The sequence below is a fragment of the Squalius cephalus genome (genome assembly GCF_949319135.1).
Source record: "Squalius cephalus genome assembly, chromosome: 13".
NCBI lineage: Eukaryota > Metazoa > Chordata > Actinopteri > Cypriniformes > Leuciscidae > Squalius > Squalius cephalus.
The window spans coordinates 18,055,023-18,074,689 of NC_137134.1; the positions used below are offsets into that span (position 1 = coordinate 18,055,023).

Consider the following 19,667-nt stretch of genomic DNA (forward strand, 5'->3'; position numbering starts at 1 on the left):
GGTGCCTTTACATGGAAACGTCTGGGTTCCCATGAACTCTGGTGGTGTGAGACCCCTGGAAGCTAAATTTAGAGAGGCCATGCTACATGCTAGACCGAGGAGAACATGGTGTTGTGATATCGGTTCAAAACAAAATGAAAATATTTGCCAGAAACAAACCCAACACCCGTGTGGAAGACATTACACGCGCTTGCATTTCGAGACTGGTGGTGAAGCTTATCGGCTGACGGGCCTTTTTACATCCACACACCCCCCTCTTGCACCCACCCACTTTCCCATCTGGTCTTGAACGACGTGCTGTCACGTAAGAGCCGTGACTGTGTGCAGTCGGGAGGTTAGTGATGCAACCTTATTCCAGCACATGCTGATCCGTGTGTGGGTGGCGCAGGTCCAGGTCCAAGGCCAGTCCGTGCATGGGCATACGCAGTTTGATCGAGACCATAGCGACTCATGCCCACCCACCTACTCTCAGGCATAGACCCCTGTCCATGCACCCTCGACGGAGGCGGGGCCTGCTATCGGGACGTATTGTCCCGTGTCGTACTGCCCCCTGTTGACATGCACACAAACTCCCTCAGTGCACTTGACCTCAAGCAGCATTATGAACTTTGGCTGATTGCTTGATTTTATTATTTTAGTGCACTTAAGTTACCATGTTTGATGTTAAAATACACATTTATATGGAAAATTAAATCATCTGAAGTGATTGGAGTGCCCATTCTCTGTGGTGGTGTTTCGCATGACTCTGACCAACGACAAATTTTTATGCGTTTACTAGGGGTGTAACGATGCATGTTATGATTCGATAGATATCATGATACTGAACTCACAATACGATATTATTGTGATACTCCAAGACATATGATAAAAGGTTAACAAAAAATGTACTGTTGATTAAAATACTAATTTTGATATTACATTGTGGGTGTAAATAAATAGGCTTGGACTTGGGGCTGGTAACCCAATGCACAAGGACAATAGGGATACCAGAAAAAATAAAAATATTCATGATTCTGAAGCTGAAAATAAATACAGAATTATTTCAGAAGAATATGCTTGCACTCTTCCACTGACTAGATATATTTAAAATAATGTAGGCCACTTTTTACTGGGAACATAAGACTTTTGGCATTATCAGGACCCATAAATATTCCCCCCATTGCATTATTATAGCTACATTATTTTCAACATTATATATATATATAGTAGTTTAATGTAGAACTAAAACTCTGTAAACTTGAATTTTTTCTCACACATTAATTTTTATTTTGGGTGAACTATACACTATACTCCACGATACTTATTTTTGTATTGTGACACGATATATTGTTACACCCCTAGTATTTACACTGCCCATATTTTGATGTATATGTTGTTTTAACTGATGATATATACGTCACACAAGTTGGTCAATCTTTTTTTTTTTTTTTTTTTTTTTAAGAATCTTATGGTCAATACATTTGTTTTCCTACTGTGCCATTTAAATGTATTTAGTGCAGTAATGCGTTTGCCAAAGTGACATTTTAAACGGCTTCATCGTATTCTATCTTCATGAAGACTAGTCGGAATTGTCAAAAATGTTGTGGATACGATATTCGCATAACCATCTGCTTATCAGTAAATTGCTTATCAATTGCAAGACAAGTTCAGATGGGTCTTTATCAGAGATATTTTGATGTGTTATGCTTCAATAATTAATATCTCAGTTATACATGCAAATCAATTAAGGTAAAATTTTTACAGCACAGTCTGCAGCACTTTTCTGGATTAGTCGGGTTCTTTTGATCTCTCTCTCTGAGGCTGTTCCTTGGTTCTTTTTAAAACTGATGATTCCTTGTCTTACATTCTCCACAGAAAACTGTGTAAGCCTCAGAGCAGTGCCCCTGTGTCTGTGGAGAGCCCGGTCAGCCCGCACAAAGAGCCAGCCAGCAGCTCACCCTCTCAGGTCAGCCTTTTGCCTCGTTTTAGACCCATCAAAGCTGGAATAGAACTGTTATGATGGATCTGTTTGTGTTATGAGGAAATATGTAAGGGTTAATCCTTTCTTGCTCCCATATTTGTCTTACATCAAATCATTCATCATTCAAAATGATGCACTACTAGTAGACGACATTTAATCACTATTTAATAACATCCCAGTTTAACGAACCATCATTGTTCGTGGCCAACAGAAACGACCTGCAGCAGAATTCATCGATCCCCTGGCCAATAAGAAACCCAGAATATCGCATCTAGCTAGCAAGTCTACAGGGCTCATCAACGGCAAACTGAGCTCATCCAATGGTAAGGACTCTTCTACTTCTAGTTCTCAAGCAGCAGAGACGTCGTCGAGCTCTCAAATCCCTCCGCTGGAGATCCCCCGACCCTTCGACCCCCTTTCGGATGTCAGCAACGACTCCAACGGCAGAGACTGTGAAAGTCTAGAGGCGGCAGTGGCGGAAAGACTGAGTCAGCCCCCGTCATTCGCCCCTCGCTCCACAACGCAAAATGAAGTTCTGGGATCCATGTCCCCAACCCACAGCAGCCTGGACGGATCTCAGACCCGGACCGCTCAACTCTCACTGCATGGCAAGCCTAAGAAGAAGTCCAAAAAACACAAGGACAAAGACAAGTCTAAGGAAAAAGACCGAGAGCGGGACATGAAGAAGGAGAGGAGAGTTGATGAAGACCATGGCTTGGATCAGAGGAAAACCTGTGATGTCACAACAAGCGATAGGAGGACAGGTGCGGATTACTTTCTCTGAATAATTTATAATGTCAAGGGTTATGATGTCAGAAAGCACCCCAGAATGCAGCAGGTGAACTTTTGTCCCATTTGAGTTTAGTCTATTATCTCAATTAGATCTAGGACACAAAAGATTTTATATTTCGGATCTTATTTTGAAGAGTATGTTTAGCAAACAAGTAAACGGCTAAAAAAAGTTGATTTAATAAACAACCAACTTTAGTTAAATAGTCGCACAGGAGGCCCATCAATTTAACAAAAAGTAGTCCAACAACTAACACATTCAGTTAGTGAAGTAATTAGCGGAATCGCTCAGACAACTCACTGACTAGTCAATTAGTCTAACGACCAACCTAGTCGTTAGTGAGGCCGATTAATTGGTGGGGTGGGCTGTCTGAACATCTATTCAAGTAGGCAATTACTAGTCCAAAATCCGACATGGAGGGTTAAGTGAGGTCATTCGCTGAATAACTATTCAGGCAACACACCAACTATTCGATTAGTAGTCCAGCAACCGACCTAGTTTGTTAGATGGGTCGATTTGTTGAATAGTCGCTCAGATAACCCATCAATTATTTGATTTAATAGTCTAACAACAGACTAGTTGATTTAGTGAAGTTAATTAGCTAAATAATTATTCAGACGGCTCACCAACTAGTTGATTAATAGTCCCAAAATCTAGCGTGGCCTGTTAGCAAGGTCAATTAGTGGAAAAGTCATTCAGACAATCCATCGAATATTTGATAAGTAGTCTAACAACAGCAAGTAGTGGTGGCGAGATGAAGCCCCATTGAAGCTTTTCAGCCAAGTGGTTCATTTCTCGAGGCTTCAATAACACCTGGTGGCCAAAGAGTGGAAAACAAGCAGATACATTACATGTATAGTTTTGCACATCCTTCATATTGTTTTAGCAGTTTTCTCCCTCTCCCAGCATACGTGTGGACTGACGTCATGGCATATTGTCCTTGTCCCTCAGTCTGCAGGATAAAACTGTCCTTGAAATCCTTTTATTAAATTTTTTTTCAGGTCTAAACGGAACGTGCAACAGCTCCAGTATTCCTGCATCTTCATCAGAGACAACAGACTATTTATTGTAAGCACCTCTTTGTACATTTTCAAATTGAAAAAGTCTTTTCACTTAGCTTTTGCGTCAGGTTTTTTTTTTTTTTTTTTAAAAGAAAAAAAGTTGCGTTATATAACTAAAAGAGGATGAAAATAACATTAAACTTTTATGAAGTTTATAAAACTGGTGTTTTTTTCCGCTTGGTTTCCTAAACAGAAAATACACAGTGATAAGCTCGCAAGAGCAACGTCAGACTTACAAGATTGACTTCAACTCAGAGTACAGCGAGTACCGGGGCCTCCACTCACGGATAGAGGGCATCACCCGACAGTTCACTATACTCGACTCAGAGCTCAAACAACTCCAGCAAGGCACAGACAAGTACAAGGTATCTTTATTGAAAATCCCATACCAAAAATGCAGTGCATTCATCCACGCATTTGATTACAACTAATTTTTTATTAATGTACTGTCGGCCCCAGCCTGATCCCAGTAGCCATGTCTTCCTCCGGAAAATAAAATATTAAAGAGGGCAGTTGACTCATCCAGGGTCCTACTGTAATTTTCACATCTTGATAAATTGGAAACTGTTACTGTTTTTCTTTCCTTGCCTCTCCCAATCTAGTCTGGGAGAGTAATGAAATAAACAACACAATCATCTGACTGATTAGAGGCAATCATGTTAAATAACCAGAGCAGAATGTCGTGAGGCATCATTTATTTCTCCTACACGTAGTCATAATCCTTTATAGGGCTCAATAATGAAGTTATCACGCTGGATTGCGGCCAGTTTGAGAGTTACAGGTCAGGTGACAACTGCTATTTGCATTGTAGCTGTAAAACTGTTACCAGATCTGGCTAGGAAAATTAAGCAATATGGTTTGACAAAACAACAAAAAAGGCAGAAACAAGGGAGGAAATTTACAGTGTCTTGAACAGTTTTGACCGCTACTACTTTGGTCAATCATACTTTGTGTTATAAGCGCTAACTTGATTTAGTAAAAGAAGCTGATCATAGAGCTTGTCTTCAAACTCTTTTGTTTATGATCTTATAACACATTTGAAACTACTGTATTCAAGTAGGAACAGCATTGAAAAGAACTGTTTCTCCTTTTCACAGACAATCCACAACCAGATACTTGAAGAGTATCGTAAAATCAAAAAGGTAAACCGACAGTCTCTTCCACCTTTTTTTTGTTAAAAAAAAATACTTTGCGTTTCAAATACTGATCACATTCTCTTCTTTTCTCACAGACTAATCCAAACTATAGCCAAGAGAAGAACCGCTGTGAATATCTACACAACAAACTGGCACATATTAAAAAACTGATAGCAGAATATGATCAACAGCAACTTCAAAACTGGCACTAATAACAATATTTTTTGTCTCATTGTTTTTGCTTCTTTCTCCCTTGAGAAAAAGAAACAAACTCTGGATTTTTTTCTTTTTTTTTTTGTTATTGTTTTTCTTGGTTTTCTCTTAAAACAAGTTGCTCTAATGTAAAATGCCACGAAACTGATTTCTTTTTCCCCCCTCTGTAGTGGGCCAAGTGCTCTAGTAAGGACCATACAGACCCATGAATTTCATTTATGGGACGTGGGACATGGGCGTACTCAGCCATGCTTACCTGTGTAGCCTAATGCATTATGGGATTGGTTGCCAGCTCCCTTCCATTCTCGAATGTGTGAAAGGAAAAACTTTCTTTTGAAGCTTTTTTTCCTGGCTTTGCGAACGAGGATGACCAACAGCCTTTCCCAGATTCTAATAGTTTAAGGTTTATAAAAAGGAAGAAAAAAGAAGTTAAGTGGATATTATTTTCCTGTATGTACTAAAATGGAAGGTCCTAATGATAAACTATTTTATTTTATTTTATATTTATTTTTCCTCATTCTTTTTTTTTTTTTTTCAGTCTTCCATAGGCATACATCAGTCCGATTATTTCACACTCCTCAGATTGAGTGCTAAACATCTCGTCCCGTCCCTTTGGTCTTTATCTCCTTAATCAGTCAGTATTTTATGCAAAAGCTGCCTTGGATTTCAAGAGATCCCTATCGCAGTACACTTTCCCCATTTTCTTTTCTTTTTTTTTTTTTAGAGTGCTGTAGTGTCTGAAACGGCACTATCTGGCTCCTTATTTTGTGCAATGCTCTAGACCACGTGCAATGGACATGAATCAGATGCCTATCCGAGGAAGATCACCGTCTGTTTAGAGGCTTTGACAGAATCAGTATTAAGCGACGGCCATGGTAAAGCTCCATGCTTTCGGATTAACTTGCCATTCCAGAAGTGAGGGTCGGTGTCGGCACTTTTTTTTTGCAATATTACATACTTTTGAATGAAAAATATTGCTTTATCACAACCCTCATCATATTGAATCATGAATCAGGTGTGGTTGTAAAGTGCAGGCAAATCTTGCGAAATTGTGCCTCACGTGAGCCGTGCGTCGTCCCTCAGGTATCTAGAGTGATCCAGTATTGCTAGTTACGAGTGTGACGGTAACATCACGTCTTTGGCCAAACTTACTTGGTATTCTTCCAGAAAATGGTGATTGTATCCCTTTAACGTAGCCCTATGGTATTTTCCAATGGGCTGGTTGGTGGAGAGACAAAATGGCAGAAACGCAACCTTCGCTCACAGTCTGAACCCTTTAGCAATTCAATGCTTTCTTGAATACTGAGTATTTGTGGGGCGTTTGACCATTTCAGACAGTATTTTCATTATGAGATGACTGTTAAATTCCATTAAGGCATCTCATCGTGGAGGATCCATTACAAACCTCTGACGTGCTCCTCGCATTACTGTGGCATCCGCCTCGTGGAAGCTCGACCACAAGTTGATCATCTGTCAGGTCCTGTTGAAGCATCAGTTGTACTTCTGATATCTGAACTCTTTTTATGTTTAAATATTAAAATTCAGCACTTTGCTCAGCTTCTTGCTGTTACTCTTACCTGGGTTTTGTTGCAAGGAGACACTTGCCTTGTCTGTCTGTGTATGCATGCTTTCTGACTGTTGAAGACATAAAAAAGGGTAAAGGCCAGTGTTTAGAGCGGTTTTACATTGCTGTTTAATGTTCAAGAGCATTTGAAGCCAAATACTTCTCAAATTGCCCCGAATTTACCTGGCCAGCATTAGTTTAGTGTTACGATTTTTAAGGAGCGCAATTACAAGAATTGAAATAAAGCCAAATTTGACTCTTCTGAATCGATTGTTTAAAAGCAATTGAGAAATTTAAATCAACAATTCTCAATCACAAATTTACCAGGTAAACCACAGATATTTAGTCCTGAGAATTCTCTTTTTTTTAATCACGGTCTTTTACGTTACCCGAAGAAACAGTCTGAAAATGCTGCAAACAATTCAACGACAAATACGAATGACGTTTGTTTGGATTGGAAACTGCTACGATTCTTCAAACTATGTCGAGACAACCGGGCGGGGGGGGGGAAATGTGCCAAATGACCTGTTGTATAGGTTTGCATCAGATGAAATATGTTGCTGTTTTAGCAAAAGAGAAAAGAAAAATAAAGGGAGTGGGAGGAGCTTTGGGACGAAGGCTTGCGACGTCAACGCTCAAACCCAAAGCGCGCTTTTTGAAATAACAAGGGACCGGGACTGAAATTTATCTTGGTATTTCAATAAAATTCTTGGAAAACTTGCTTTTTATTCTGAAGTGTTATTTTGTGTGTCCAAATTATGTTTCTTAGGGGAGTGTTCAAGTCCTCTTGGGAAGACGTTCATATGTACGAGTTGGGAAGTAGTTTACGTCGTTCAGTCACGTTCTTTGGAGGAAGATTACTTAACTACACAAAAACACAGCAAGGTTTTTAAACTCTAGTTCTAGAAAATAAAGAACAAATAATGTTTTGCTTTTTTGGGGGGGGGGCACTCAAAACTGTTATATTGTTATATTACAATACTATTATATTTTTTAATATAAATTTTTTAGCTTATGTTGTAAAAAAAAGGGTGAAAACCACCACCCTGCACCATTTAGCTTTAACTTTAATTAAACGCACATGATCCAGCTAATCAAGTCCCTCAGGCTGATTTGAAAACTATTGGAGCAGGGCTGTGGTGGCCCTCCAGAAACGTGGGTAAAATTATACTCAAGGTCATACATTTGTATTGACAAATCAATTCAATATTTCCCATCCATTATGATGAGCCTTACATTGTTTGGATAATGTTTGACAAATCCAGTTGATAGATGGATAGACTGCATGACAGTTCTCCAGATAACTTAGAAAAGTTAAAAATAAAATTAAAAGTTTCTACAAAATATATAGAAACAACTAGTATATGATGTCCTCGTCAACTTTATCCCATCTTGAAGCACGACCAAGTGTCCAGTCAAATTTATTTCACAATACACATCGTTTCCAAACAGCTTAAAGGTATAATTTTATGTCTATAATTCCCTAATGCTTTAATAAGTTTTAGGGCTGGGCGATATGGCAATATAACAGTGATCCAAGTGATCATCCAGATTTAGATCTACCTACATTACATATATACCTGTATATTTATAGTGTAGTCTAGCGGATAAAGCGTTCGCAGGCTTTACTTTGTGTTTCCCAGGCGTCGAAATCAGGCACAAATAAATGTAAGGAAACCTGATTCCTGGCCACATGTTAATGTCCATGGACTACTGGTTCTTTGGTAAGTTGTAAGAATAACTGTCGAGTCCATTTGCCTTTAATTTAAGAAGATAATCGTTTGTTTTGCCAGTCATGTTGCAGGAAGTTTTGCCACTCAGTCTGGCTGAGGGGGCGTGTTCCGGGGGGTGAAGTGACGTCATCGCGCACCCACTGACACGCCCCCAACTCGTAAACTTGTATTTACGACTTTGTTGTTACATTCAGCTCGTAAATACGATATTTCCTGCATAGTTCATCCAAAAAAATTAATTCTGCCATCATTTACTCACCCTCAAGTTGTTTCAAATCTGAGAGTTTCTTTCTTCTGTTGAACACAAAAGAAGATATTTTAAAGAATGTTGGTAATCAAACAGTTTACGGCAGCCATTGACTTCCATAGGAACAAAATACCATGGAAGTCAATGGCTACCATTTACTTTATGGATACCATCATTCTTCTAAATAACTTCTTTTGTGTTCAACAGAAGAAAGAAACTCACAGATTTGGAACAACATGAGGGTGAGTAAATGATGACAGAATTTTTGTTTTTGGGTGAACTGTCCCTTTAAATAAGCTCTTTCTGTTAACTAATGCATAGACTGTTCAGTCAATAGCCACTAGATGGCAGCACAGGTTTTGTTTTTGATCAAGTTGTTGTAGTCCCTTTATTTACAGCCAGTAGGTCAGTTTATAAGCGTAAATATGGTTCTATATCTGGTCGGAAATAGTTCTTAAATATCATAACGTGTACTGCACTCATTTTAGTGGCTTTTTGTGCCTTATTTGGTACTCAACCCTCTGGTTCTTTATAAACACTAGCCGACTAAACTCTGAGTAGAGGGCACGTTTGGATGTATACTATAAAGGAAATGTCATGTGAAATCCTCAGCTGCCTTCATGGTGTTATGTTGGCCTCAATTTTAGGAGAGCTCGAGGGGAGTCAGCGAGTTCAGTTTGGCACTGCGCCAGCCTCTCGTTCCTGGCTCATTTGGGTCTCTCCCTGCCCTGTCCTCGTTCATCCCGTTACAACACACCGAACCCCCTGACAGTTGGAAGACGCCCTCAAGATTTAAGACTTTCCTTCCTGTTTGCTTAGGCCCACAAATTGCACTCTAATTGTCCATATTTACATTTCCCTCAAGATTGTGGGAATGCACTTTTAATATAGCTTCAAGTCCATGTTTGGGATGGGTTTCTATTCATATACAAGCTGTTTGTCACTGGTTGAATGTAGAACAACAACTTTCAGAGTATTATGGTGGATTCCACATGTTTTTGCTTTGTGCAGTAATTCAGTAGCCTATATCTCAACATCACATGGAGTGTAAGAAGTGCTGGAATGCTTGAAAGACTTTAATACGCCTTGATTCATGTTGAGAAATCCACAATCTAAATCAGAAATGTACATTTAAATATCAGGCTAATAATAACAACAGGTTAGGGGTGGGCGATATGTCAAAAATATCATATCACGATTTTTTTTTTTTTCAGGAAAATCACAATTCACGATTTTATCACAATTCTTTTTCATGCTGGTTTTACTATTTCGCAAGTGACTGAGCATTACAGCCAAAATAATGTCCTTACAATGTAACAAAGTATAAAATACAGGTTTGGAACATCATTAGAGAGTACATTTTTCATTTTTGGTTGAACTTTCCTTTTAAGGACAAGCGGCAGCATGTTTACTATTAGGCTACTGTCACTATAAGACCTGCACTCATCTAATATACACGCATATGACACGCATCCGATTTTAATGGACACACCGGCATGGACACCGACAAAACAAAACCCGGGATGGACATCGGCACAGGCATGGACACCAGCACCGACACAGAAACACGGGCACCGGCATGGACACACATGGGATGGACACACACCGACACGGACACAATGGCACAGACACCAGCACGGCACGGAAACACGGGCACCGGCATGGACACACATGGGATGGGGACACACCGACATGGACACAATGGCACAGACACCAGAACCGGCACGGACACGGAAACATGGGCACCGGCATGGACACACATGGCACAGACACAACGGCACCGACATGGACATGACAAAAAACGTGAATTTGACATGGTTATATGAGACTCACCAACACCGGTTACACAAACAAAACTAGACAAGATACAATGGAAACATGAGGGCTAATTGATACACCAAGACTAATGATTAACAAGAAACACCTGTGAACAATCATGACGATCAACCAATAAGAATATGACACCGGACACCGACAAAACAAAACCCGGCATGGGCACAGACACGGACACCGGCACAGACACGGACACCAGCATGGACACCGGCACAGACACGGACACTGGCACGGACACCGGCATGGACACCGGCACGGACACTGGCACGGACTCCAGCACAGACACGGACACTGGCACGGACACCGGCATGGACACCGGCACGGACACTGGCACGGACACCGGCATGGACACCGGCACGGACACTGGCACGGACACCGGCATGGACACCGGCACGGACACTGGCACGGACACCGGCATGGACACCGGCACGGACACTGGCACGGACACCGGCATGGACACCGGCACGGACACTGGCACGGACACCGGCATGGACACCGGCACGGACACTGGCACGGACACCAGCACAGACACGGGCACGGACACGGACACTGACACCGGCACGGACACGGACACGGACACGGACACGGACACGGACACTGGCACGGACACCGGCACAGACACGGACACTGGCACGAACACCGGCACAGACACGGACACCAGCATGGACCCCGGCACAGACACAGACACTGGCACGGACTCCAGCACAGACACGGACACTGGCACGGACACCGGCACGGACACCGGCACAGACACCGGCACGGACACTGGCACGGACACCAGCACAGACACGGGCACGGACACGGACACTGACACCGGCACGGACACGGACACTGGCATGGACACCAGCACAGACACGGACACTGGCACGGACACCGGCACAGACACGGACACCAGCATGGACACCAGCATGGACACCGGCACAGACACGGACACTGGCACGGACACTGGCACGGACTCCAGCACAGACACGGACACCAGCATGGACACCGGCACAGACACGGACACCAGCTTGGACACACCGACACGGACACCGACACCGACACGGAACAAGATAAAATGGAAACATGAGGGCTATTTATACACCAAGACTAATGACTAACAAGAAACACCTGTGAACAATCATGACGATCAAACAATAAGAATATGGCATTAGGGGTGGCAAAATCACGATCTAAAATATATCATTTTTCAAGAAAATCACGAATAATGATTTTATCACGATTCTTTTTCATGCTGGTTTTACTATTTTGCAAGTGACTGAGCATTACAGCCAAAATAATGTCCCCATTTTAAAAACAAGGCCTTACAAGGTAACAAAATAGAAAATAAAAAAGAATGGCAGACATTTAGGCCAAGATAAAAATATTTGTCATTATTTTCTTTATTAAAAGATATGAACAAAGATACACGTTACACAAGGTATAATATACAAATGAATTAAGCAGTGCTTTATTTTTTCAGCTACATTAACAGAAGCATTCAAGAAAGAAATGAAATGAACTAATATAAAAATAAAACACTACATAGACTTCACTGTATAAATTATACACTGATGCTTATTAAAGCTACTGTTGAAGTTCTCAGAGCAGTGAGTGGTTTTCTCTCTGCTTTTTGTTTTAGAAATTAATACAGGTTTGGAACAACATTCGAGTGAGTAAATTCAATTCAATTCACTTTTATTTATATAGCGCTTTTTACAATACAGATTGTATCAAAGCAGCTTTACAGTGATAACAGGAAAATAATGCAACACAGTTTATTTCTAGAAGAAAATAGCATCACAGTCCAGCTTAAGTAAGCTTAGTGATGTTTCATTTTTGTTGTAAAAAAGTTATTAATTTAATCATTTATTTATATAGCCACGAGAAAACCGTGATGTCATTGTCCAGCTCAGTTCAGTTCTCATATAATGGTGTCAATGCAGGCAAATCAATAATATTGTTTTTTATTAAATTAAATTAAATGTCCCCAACTAAGCAAGCCAAAAACCAAAAAGGCGAAAAAGGCGACAGTGACAAGGAACCAAAACTCCATCAGGGAGAACCCCAGGCTCAGTCGGGGGCCAGTTCTCCTCTGGCCAATGAACCAACAGTGTATGATTATGATTCAGCCAGCATTACAGGTCAGAAGTCAGATTGGATTGGACATTTAGAATATAACCATGTTCCATCTGGTTGAAGATCGGAGTCATCACGCCGGTATGGAAACGGGTTTGTTGAGGATCAGTCATGTGGATGAGGCCTTCAAAGGGGAGAGTCTATAATGAATACTTGTTTGTAAACAAAAGATTATGACATTTAGAAAAATGAAGCATTGGTGCATGTTGAATAAATAAGGACAGAATTTTCATTTTTGGGTGAACTAGGCCTATGTTTACTATTAGGCTACTGTCACTTTAAGACCGGCATGCATCTAATATACACGCACCCGATTTTCACTCAAATGTTTGCTTTCACTTTAGACATAACCAACTGTGTTTATGGAAACTTTTTGTGTAAACTTTTTTTTAATTACTTTTTGATTTTAGTAATTGTAGTACATAAACTTTTTAATTGCAAAGTCGACATTTTTATTATTATTAATATTATTAATTTTATTTTAGTAAATGAAATCACGATTTTTAATGATTTTAGTCACACTGGAACAACACTAGAAGTAGTGAATGATTTATGTAGTTCTGGTTCGATTCAGTCAACCAGATTGTGATCTGACAGTAGAATTGGAAAAATAAATTGGTATAAAATAGATCAAGCAACATCAAATATACACAGCCAAATGAACATATGCCACAACTGTACAGCTCACAGATTTACTTAAAATTTTTGACACCCAAGACATTATTAGGGACTAGCATTTGATCCCAAATTATCTAAAATTATCACACCTAGCCTATAAAAGGGGGGAATAATGTTGAATTGGGCTACTTTATAATAACTTTGTCTCTGTTCTCAAATCTTAACAAAAATAAATAAATAAAAAATACTAAAAAGAAAGCTAAATATTAGTTTCACTTCACATTTTCACACTGTATTTGAAAGTAATGGCCCAGCAAACTTATCCTGATAGTAAACATGAATTATTTGCATTCGGCACATGTGCTGGGGGGGGGGGAAATGGTACGTCCCGCCCAGTCAACGGTTATTGGCACCGGCATCCTGATTCAAACTGCCCGGTTAATTGTTGATCCGTGTCATCGTTACCCAGCCAATGTGAGAGAGTTGTCGAGGAGAAATCCCCGCCGTTTGTGTGTCAGAGAACCGACGCCTCGCCCCTCTAGTTTTATACATACCGAATTCACTCTCCCTTTTCTTTCGGTTTTGTTGGTACGATCTGTGGGCTACACTCGCACGCGCGAATTGTTCATGTCAGTCGGATCTTTTCAATGAATCAATTGAGCCGATTCCTAAAACCGATGTGAGCGATTCGTTAACGGATAGGACGTTCAGGAAACGGTTTGAGTAATCGACGAAACGTTTAATTAAAACCTTTCACTCATGATATGTAGGCTAAACGCATATGGGACACAAATGACTATTTTATGACGCAAAATACTCGTTTGAAATCATTCCTTGAAAGAACTGTTCGAAAGAACCGATTCGCGGAAATGAATCGGACTTCCACACATACACACTCGGGCGCATTTTTTTCATTCGTGAGCCGGTGAAGATGGCGGCGGTGCTACTGCCGAGACTGAGCAGCCGCTCGGCATAATCGATCATTTTCTCGAAATCACCGGGGCAGATCGGATCCAAACCGACCAAATCTTGCGGCTCAACTTTGTGAAATCACCCCCAACCTGCGATATCCAACGTGAGATCCTATCGCGTTAAACCGGCTGTTTTTTTCCACGGAATATGCCCTTACTCTAGCTTGTGTCTCGTCCATTAGCTGTACTGGGGATAATGGGAGAAAAGCTGGAGTTAAAACTGAAGTCGCCGGCCGGAGCCGAAGCTGCAGGCTACCCGTGGCCCTTGCCTATATATGTAAGTACTATCCGTCTTATTATTTAAATATAAACCGAAACCAACACCGGGATTCCCTTGCGATCAGGCGAAGTGGGTCATTTAGGTAGAGAACAGCGTGCATCAAAACGAGTAGCTAACCTACAGTGTGTACATTTTCTCATTGTTGTTTTGGCTTTTTTGCGTGCTTGTTTCTCTACTAGTGTTTTATCAACCGCGTACAACTGGGACACGAGAGTGTCAATAACGTTACATCCTAAAGTGTTGGATACCCGTAAGCATTTGTGTATATATTCATAAAGGTGCTCAGAAGATCACTAAACACTAGTTAGACCTGATATGACACAGACGGTTGTGTTTTAAAAAGACAAAATATATTATAACCTCGAATAAAATCATATTTGGATCGTTGGAAACACACACTGGCTGTGTGTAGCCTGCTGACCCAGTTGGCCATCTCGCACAGTGGTTGCGTCTTAGATTCTAGTGAGCTGGCTACCTAGGCAGCATGATTACACTGAAGTGGCAGATTAAATGCGATTTAAACGTGAATTTGGTGTTATTCGAATCGTTTAAATTAGCTACATTTTATTTTTCAAATATTATGTCAGGGACTCTTTCTAGAGGTTATATTTATTATGCCAGTTAGTTGACCTACTCATAACACCCTTAAACAAACTCACTTCACATCGAATCATTGACTCATTGTTAAACAAATACGAAACAAATAGTTTATTAAAATCAAAATGACTCCTTGAAGGGGGCGTATTAATTTAGTAGGTCAAACCAATTGAATGCGGCGTGACATCCCGCACTCGAATACTATTGGTTCGTGCTGTTGTCAGTCTTTGAAGGAAGGAAAAGCAGTGAACTAAAAATACTATACGCTCACTAAGTAGGCAGCTCATTAGAGTTTGAGACGGAGTCCTAACCAAAACCTGAGAGAGTGTGTATAACACTCGTTATTCACGAACAAATTGTTTTGACTTACAGTAATGCACATTTTAAGCCTAAAACGACGGTTTGCATGACTCTGTATTCAACGAATGTGTATAGAGACTGGAGTTCACGCTAGCCGTCATGCTAACAGTCAGATAGCAGGGCTAGCTAACTTTATCGCTTTTTACCCAATGCCAATAGCCGTCAAACTCTAGATAACGTAAACAGTACAAATGTCTCAGAAGTGTGTGTGTGTGTGTGTGTAGATATCTGAAGTGAATATATTAGGGTGTGATATGCTTCGTACCGGCTAAATATCGCACGAAGGGTGTTAAACAAAAGGCGAGTAGTGCACTCAGGCGACAGGACTGCATCTCCTAGTGCCTTTTATTGACAAATTGCTCTGGTTTGTGTCCTGTAACGTTTCTCAGTTTTTTTTACAGTTTGAATGTTTGCTTCACAATATTTGGCGGTTGTATGATTCTAGTATGGTCTTTATATAACATATGGGATCCTTTGAAGTATTGAATACTGCTCTGGAAGTGTCAGATTTGTCACTGGCGGCTTAAAATGCGGTTGCTAATTTGGCAGCCCTTTCACTTTATTTTGGTTACCATCTGTATACACCTTGAAAGGGCCTAAGTGTCATGTCGAAACCCATATGACTGACATTTCTTGAAAAACAAGCTAGTATGCAAGATTATTTAGGAAGTTTGGCAATAACTGACTTTTTGGTGGTTGCTAGTGGGTTGTAAAACTTGCTGGACTTGAATATTGGTGCGTGTTTTTTATGCCGATATCTTAGAAAGCAGGGTGGCCGATATAAAGCCTATATATATACTTTATATTTATTTTAATCAATATTTAATAAATTAGAAAACAAATCTTTGAAATAAACATGCTTATACTTCAGATGCAAACTTCTTGAATCTGCAATCCTATTAGGTTTTTTTTTTTTTTTTTTTTTTACAAATAAAGTAATTGTTTAAAATATGTGAATAAAAAGGCACTCACTTTGCACGGACCGACCGAGAATGTGAGTGAGCGCTGTGTGATCAGGCGCTGCCGTTCTCTGTGGTGTTCTCAGCGCCCCCGTCAAAATAAGTCCCGCTTACAACACATCGGCCAATCAGAAAAACTTATCGGCCGATGCCGATATTTTAAAAATACCAAATATCGGCCGATATATCGGTCGACCACTACACCAAATTTACATTATTATTGACGCTTGCTTGCTACTATTATTAATTATTATTATTGCTCAGAGGATTAGATATCCTAACATAGGGGAGTTTCACCTGGTAGAAGATAAAGCTGAAATAAAACAAACTGTATATTGGCATTGAAGCAGGGGCGCAAATATTTAGATTTGCGTATATCATAGAGAAATGGTGGTGGTGACTCTTAATATGCTTTGAACGCCTTAGCATCTGCATAGCAACGCCCTGGTAACCACCCAGAACACCCTAGCATAGTGATGGCAAGTTATTTTTCTTTTGAAAATGTAGTATTCTAGTTTCTATGACCGTTGTTCCCATAATGACATCAAAAAGTCTTGTCTTGTTCATATCATCCATTCTGAGTCAGCCACCATTCTTCTGTCTGTTGTTTCTGAAAGCATTACAGTCATTGCACATGTACAGTAATCATAACACACAGATTCCACACCGTGATTAACAAACCCCCCATAATAGTTCTATAACTATTTACCCTGTTATAGAAGAAAGTACTATTTAGGGTCTAAGAGTCGAGATGAGAATGTCTACAAATGTCTAAAAAAACAAGACAAGCGTATTTGTTTTAATATTCATTACAAGAACGTGTTCGGAAAGACTTTTCTCACGCCATCAAGGTTTTCAACGCAATTTCGGTCTTAGGCGGAAATGGGGGGGCAGATCAAAAGGCTGTGGTTTCCACAGAAACAGCTGTCTCATTTGTCCCTTTCGCCAGCTAATATTACGATTCATGCTCATCTTACTCAAACTGAGAATGTGGGAAGTGCAGGTTCTTTTCGTCACTAAAACTCCCATCTCTTTCATTTGTCATTCAGCGTGCCCTTTCTGGTCGTTGTGACCTCAGCAGTTTTACTGTCTCACTTGGCCTCAGATGACTTCCGTCTTTGACTTTGTCTGATGTGGGATGGATGCCCCACCTCCTGAGAGACATATTTCTACCCTGCTGTTGGGTAAACTGAATTGCAGAGCGCCCCTGATTGGCAAGCTGCAGATATGCCTTGAATATTTTTTGTTTAGGGAGGGATGTATTCTGTTAATTAGGGAGTCTGGGTGGTGGTTATCCACATGCACTGTTGATTTAGACTACCCCTAAAGGAAAAATTCACCCTGTGTCATTCCAAACTCATATTGCTTTCTTTCTTGTGAGGAACACAAAAAGAGATGTTTGGCAGAATGTTCACGCTGCTTTCATAGTGAATGCAGAGGCATGTGGTAAAGCTCCAAGAAAAGTGCTGCCCCTTAGTGATGTCACGGCGAGGAAAGTATCCGGGTGGGGAAGGGGGGATATTATATATAAGGCCCTTTTTACGCCTTGCATTTTAGTTGATTGGATCACAAGTGGATGACGCTAAATTCAAGCATAAATGGGGTCTAACTCTAACCCTAATGACAAAATGCACACTTCTTGGGAGAATTAACCCTTTAAGACATGGAAAAAGAGGGGATATGTGAGAGAGTTTTCTCGTGACATGTTTTCAAGAAATATTTCTTTGCTTTTATTTGAGGTGACAGAGTGTTTTACAAAGGCCGAAATACCCATTCAAATCTTGTTTTTCAGAGACTCAGCTGAGTGATTTTTATTTTTTTTCTCCTTCGTCCACTAGCGTGCCATTTTGCCTCACGGCTTCACATTGTGCTCCGAACAAAAGCATCCCACTCACCTGGGGTGGGAGGAAGGAGGTGTTTTATCGAACACTGAGCGTCACTGTTTTCTTTCTTCCCAGCGCTCCTCAAACCTACGTTCACGGACACATTTACATCCCATATCTGAAAACTTAAATCAGCTTTGTTTGCTTCCATATCAAGTTCCTTGAACTTGGAGACAAAATGATTTGTTTAGAGTATGAGAAAATAATAATTGGACACTCCTCATAGTTTGAACGTTACAACCCGGTTAAACACGTCACACGTGAACACGTCGAGGTGTGGTGATTTGCCGTCCCAGCCAAAAAGAACAGTTATGCTGAGAGGTAATCACGGCGAAACCAAAGTGTTCACAAGGCGTGACTTCCTGGCGTGAGTCACATCAAGTGTGCGTGAGGTGAGCGAATAGTCCGATTTTGTGCTCGTGAGTCAAGCCTGCTTGTAACAGAAGGCTGTTAGCTTTTATTTCTTGCTCTCTGTCATCCTCCCCTCCTTTCCTCTGGATATTTTTAGCTGCGGCTCTGGTGTTGCTGTGCGCCGGAACACCCCGTACACACGCCGTCCCCCCTCCTCCCGTGCAGCACGATGAGCTGAAGTGTCTGCTTGTGCACGTACACACTCCGCCATCTGTCTTAGCATTTGCATTTAACGCAGTATTGAAATAACGCAAGTCAGCCGCATCTCGCTTTAAATAAGTGCCCTTGTTCGCCTTAGACTGTGGCTGCATTATTTCCCAGTGCGGTCACACCGCCTCGGAGCTGCAGGGGTGGGCGGAAAAGCACGAGACCCGCCATACTTAGAGCGAAGCGGGAAAACGGCTCCCTGCTGGATGAGGAGGAGCCTAGTGAGGCAACGGAGCCCAGCAGCGGCACACTCCGGCAGGCAGAGGGTTTCTCAGGACTCTGTTGACGGAAAGTGGGTCACTGGGTCAGGAAGCAGCAGAGCTCCAGCGGCAGGACTGAGCGAGTCGGCTGGGTCACATCCACATTTTAGACACAATCCTGGGTTAATTGGCATCAAAACTGATTTGTTATGACCTCAGAGCTCTTAAAAGGCCAGCATTACACGTATTTAAGTATGGCACTGTCATGTGTGATGGCTTCAGGGCCTTGGTAATTAAAAATAAAGCTAAATTAAAAGTACAATTAACATGAAACTGGACATATAAATAAGCTTCAATTCTAAATATTAGTTAATACTCTTGTATAAATAATACTTAACACTGTAACATACGACGGCATGGTTTCTGCTTTTTTTGTGAATAAGGCCCATTTTCTTTTGCACAAAGCTTGTGCTGAGATATAGATCTTGCTTTGCATTCATAGACTGCAACATACGTGATCAGTGAA

General features: G+C 40.9%; 2 protein-coding genes across 3 annotated transcripts in view; both read left to right on the plus strand.

Moving 5' to 3' along the window:
- ell (elongation factor RNA polymerase II) overlaps positions 1-7,444 on the plus strand; it is a 28,249-nt gene extending 20,805 nt beyond the window's left edge. Inside the window, exons 7-12 of the mRNA XM_079891565.1 lie at positions 1,855-1,945; positions 2,172-2,724; positions 3,752-3,818; positions 4,005-4,176; positions 4,909-4,953; positions 5,043-7,444. Coding sequence (XP_079747691.1) covers positions 1,855-1,945; positions 2,172-2,724; positions 3,752-3,818; positions 4,005-4,176; positions 4,909-4,953; positions 5,043-5,159 — 1,045 coding nt within the window. The 3' untranslated portion in view covers positions 5,160-7,444. The remainder of the gene's footprint in view (positions 1-1,854; positions 1,946-2,171; positions 2,725-3,751; positions 3,819-4,004; positions 4,177-4,908; positions 4,954-5,042) is intronic.
- A 6,672-nt stretch (positions 7,445-14,116) lies between these two features.
- dot1l (DOT1-like histone H3K79 methyltransferase) overlaps positions 14,117-19,667 on the plus strand; it is a 28,993-nt gene continuing 23,442 nt past the window's right edge. For both annotated transcript variants that reach the window (XM_079890247.1, XM_079890248.1), the window contains exon 1: positions 14,117-14,521. In XM_079890247.1, coding sequence (XP_079746373.1) covers positions 14,441-14,521 — 81 coding nt within the window. In that variant the 5' untranslated portion in view covers positions 14,117-14,440. The remainder of the gene's footprint in view (positions 14,522-19,667) is intronic.